Source organism: Ruditapes philippinarum, unplaced genomic scaffold, assembly GCF_026571515.1.
Source record: "Ruditapes philippinarum isolate M1 unplaced genomic scaffold, ASM2657151v2 ctg5871_1_1_1_1, whole genome shotgun sequence".
NCBI classification, from domain to species: Eukaryota; Metazoa; Mollusca; class Bivalvia; order Venerida; family Veneridae; genus Ruditapes; species Ruditapes philippinarum.
The window spans coordinates 70,985-74,758 of NW_026864041.1; the positions used below are offsets into that span (position 1 = coordinate 70,985).

Genomic DNA, 3,774 nt, shown 5'->3' on the forward strand with positions numbered 1-3,774 from the left:
TATTCAGGGTCTTCAAACAAACCCCGGACTAACAGGCAATAGTTTTGGTACTGCTCATGGCAGTTAAATACAGAAGTTGCAGTATCATCGGCAAAAAATAAGCTTTAACCGTATCTAAAATATTGCCAAAAACAATTGACCATATTATTAAAATTTTTACAATTTATTTTCTACAGATGAAGTGTGTTTTTTTTTGTTTCCAGAAAAGGAAAATTGAAAATTTGAATTGCAAACATAATTTCATTTTTGGTATTATCTATGCTCTAGGGAAATTCACTTTGCATGTTATAAAGAATGTGAGAAATACAAATTTCTTCATCCGTCATATGCATGGGGAATATAAGAAAAAAAAAGATTTGAAATGTTATCTTTTAATATTAAATTTTAAAGGGTATTCATCAAATAAATTGAGATTCTTGAATTATGACATGTAAACTAGATGACAGATGATATGTCAATCACAGTAATATGGTTAACAAAATAATTGATCAGTTTTTCCTCCAAATGTTTGAATTAGAATCATGAAATTTATCCGTATCGTAACAAAGGATTACCATGTTCTTGACTTTGTTTTTGTTGAAAATATTTCATAAGAATGTTCTTTATATGAGCGTCTTTTAAAAGTGATCGTAAACTCCTTTTAGGTCTTAAACTTGGTGACTTTCTTTGTTGTCTCAAATGTTGGCGAGTCTTAGATTCTCTATCTGCAATCTCTAATAATTCATACTGGAACAGATTTATCATGTCAACATAAAAGGAAGTCATGTGTCTCTCCATAGATTGTTCTACTTCATTTTCCGTTTGAAGATAAGACGTTATTTCATTATTCATTTCCGTGTCCACGGCAAAATTGTCCTCACTACCGACGACATGAACTGAACGTTTCTCTCTATTAGCAACAATATCGTTTTCCTCCTTTGATATCGGAAATTGTTGGTTACTTTCTATCATTTTCGTAGCGATATTGTTGTCAGAAATAGTTTCAAAAATTTCACTAGCACTATTTTTTCCAAATAGACCAAACATATGTGCGTCCCCTTTCAGATTCTGCTCAGGGTGTACTTTGTCATACTGAGAGTTAATTATTCTACATAGTGAAAACGATAACTCAAGGAAGAATATAAATATCGCCACAAGCTTCATGTCAAAACCTGAAATAAAAGAGAATAAGTATGTTTAAACAAATGTAGGTAAAGAAGATTTTTTTCCAGAAAAGTGCCTGGAAAATTAATGCGATCTTAAGAAATGTTTCTATTCAACTGTTATATAGATTGATATTTTATCAAGAAAACGCTTAATAATAATGAAAATGAAATCTAAAGAAAGTCTACTCAGAACGTTTTATACTTACTTGCTTAATTTCTTCTTTTGCCTTACTTCCGAACACAAAATAATTTTAAGAAATATTGTTTTGCTCAGCTTTTGAGTGTATGAATATGAAAATGGTAATGATTAACCCGCGAATGCATCGTCTTTATATCCAAGTTGGAAGCTGCTGGGGGTATATAAGGGGTCACAATGGCTCGCCATCTTCACATGGAGTGGACCCCAGGCATGTTAAGAATGTGGCCAGACTTATCACAGTCAGTCGGTATTCTCCTTTTATCTATACTCTCCGCTATCTATACTTATATGATAATAACTGATAACCCTGATTCTGAAATAATTGCAAATTGAAAATAAACATATTCAATTTTACTACAAAATGTCATCAAATAAGGTTCATGCTTTCCAATATCTAACTTCACTGCACATTTTCAAAATGCTTAAGGAAAAACGAGGAGCTACATTATTAATGAGATAAAATGTCTTCTTAATAAAACAAAAACAAAATTTTTAGTGTAATGTAATTAAATATTTCAGCAACTTTTTTTTCAAATCAGTAGTATAGAGTTTCAGATAAGTAAATGCTCAAATCATTGCACAACAATTTCTCTTGTGTTGGTTTTCGAAAATATTCTATATATACTCTTGAATAAGGCCTCACATTTCATGTAAACATGTGAAGACTTTACTTAACAAACTCGTACGTACATTTTTTAAACTTAAAGTGGATTAGTCTACAATGGGCACAATTTCCATAAGTATTTAAAATATTTATAAATTGATTTTTTTGTTGTTTTTTTTTTGTTTTTTTTTTACTACATGTTTGTATGTATTGTATTGCAGACCTTCAGTTATTTACCAATTCACTTTATACGTAAATGTTCATGGAGACTTGAATGCTGTGCATTAAATAATTGTTTGTTACCACATTGTTAACAAACGTATGAAATGAAACACACTGTTTTGACAGGTTTTATCATAATGAATGTATTGTTCAACGGCAACATCGTTTCACAATCAGAACATATCGGTTAAGAAAAGAACAAGCATGTTAAGGGAAATGTTTTATTAATATTCCTGTCATTCTTACATGGCATTATTACATGGCATTATAACAAGATATTTTCGTTGGAAAAGGCAAGAGCAGCAGTCTCCCGTGTCTTTGAAATAAGTTAACACGTACATAATGTAGTCGCAGTTTGTTTTCTAAAACTACAAAACAAAACAGGCATTTCTCATTATGATGATAATCAACGACCGTCCGCTTTTTAGACATACAATACATGTATACTGATGATCAACTATACATTAACATATATTTAAAAGATAAAATGATCGATACAAGCTTTATATCAGATACAATACATAAGCGCATTCTTTACCAGCTCCTTGAATTTAAAGAATTTCAATAATATGGTCTATTAACATACCATTGCATTGTTTGAATAAATAATTACGAAATGCTTAAAATGTTTGTATCATAGATAAAATTGCGTGTGGTCGTACTTCAAACAGACAAAATTATCACAAGAAAGAAGATAGACTAGGGCAGTCAAGATAAAACCACTCGGACGCTATGGCCAATACAAACTGTTGACACTTCACATGGGGTGAGGATTATTGTAAATCTTTCAAAATACTCCTTTATTTCTCAAGTATTGATCATGACATATTTATTTTCTGATAATATTCCGGATGTAAATTTGAGTGAAAATATATCTCGTTAGAGTTGTTTAAGTGCATTGTGTTCAAATTATATGTGTATATTCCATTTGTTTACAATACAGGATCTTACAGTAAAATCGAACCACAAGATATAGAAGTACAAATGAGCCGCGTCATGACAAAACCAACGTAATGCGTTTGCGACCAGCATGGATCCAGACCAGCTTGCACATCCGCGCAGTCTGATCAGGATCCATGCTGTTCGCTTACAAACCCTATAAGAAACTGATAGCGAACAGCATGGATCCTGATCAGACTGCGCGGATGCGCAGGCTGGTCTGGATCCATGCTGGTCGCAAACGCACTATGTTGGTTTTGTCGTGACGCGGCTCAAATGTATTTGTCTGATTAATTATTATTATTATTTCCATTGAAATCATGTGATCATTGCTAATGATAGTAAAATTTGTTACATTTGCAATATAACGGATACGTGATGCAATCATAATGTGACTCCACGGTTTACTGTGGTTTACTGATTAACTCAAGTATGATTAATTCAACTGTGCTCAATGCATTAGCAAATGATAAGAACAAATACCTTTCTGATTTATTGTTTACATTGCAATTATAAATACATGTCCAGAGAGCCTCTACTAACATAATTATATTATACATGAACTTCTTACTAACCAATTGAGTAAATAACACCTACTTGCAGTAACAAACTCCCGTATATATGTGTATATACTTGAAAGGCATTCATTTTCAATTTGTTATAGA

At 31.8% G+C, this 3,774-nt stretch overlaps 1 protein-coding gene across 1 annotated transcript; it reads right to left on the minus strand.

Annotated features, from left to right (window-relative positions):
- Positions 1-344: 344 nt before the first annotated feature.
- Positions 345-1,686, minus strand: LOC132724239 (uncharacterized). The gene is made up of 2 exons (XM_060709070.1): positions 1,352-1,686; positions 345-1,151 (listed from the first exon to the last, which is right to left on the minus strand). Exon 2 carries the CDS (start codon positions 1,141-1,143, stop codon positions 529-531), a length of 615 nt encoding a protein of 204 aa, XP_060565053.1. The 5' UTR covers positions 1,144-1,151; positions 1,352-1,686; the 3' UTR covers positions 345-528.
- Positions 1,687-3,774: the final 2,088 nt, after the last annotated feature.

Bases quoted from the DNA above. Each gene is read 5' to 3' on its own strand.
- LOC132724239 (XM_060709070.1), bottom strand. From the start codon at position 1,143: ATGAAGCTTGTGGCGATATTTATATTCTTCCTTGAGTTATCGTTTTCA.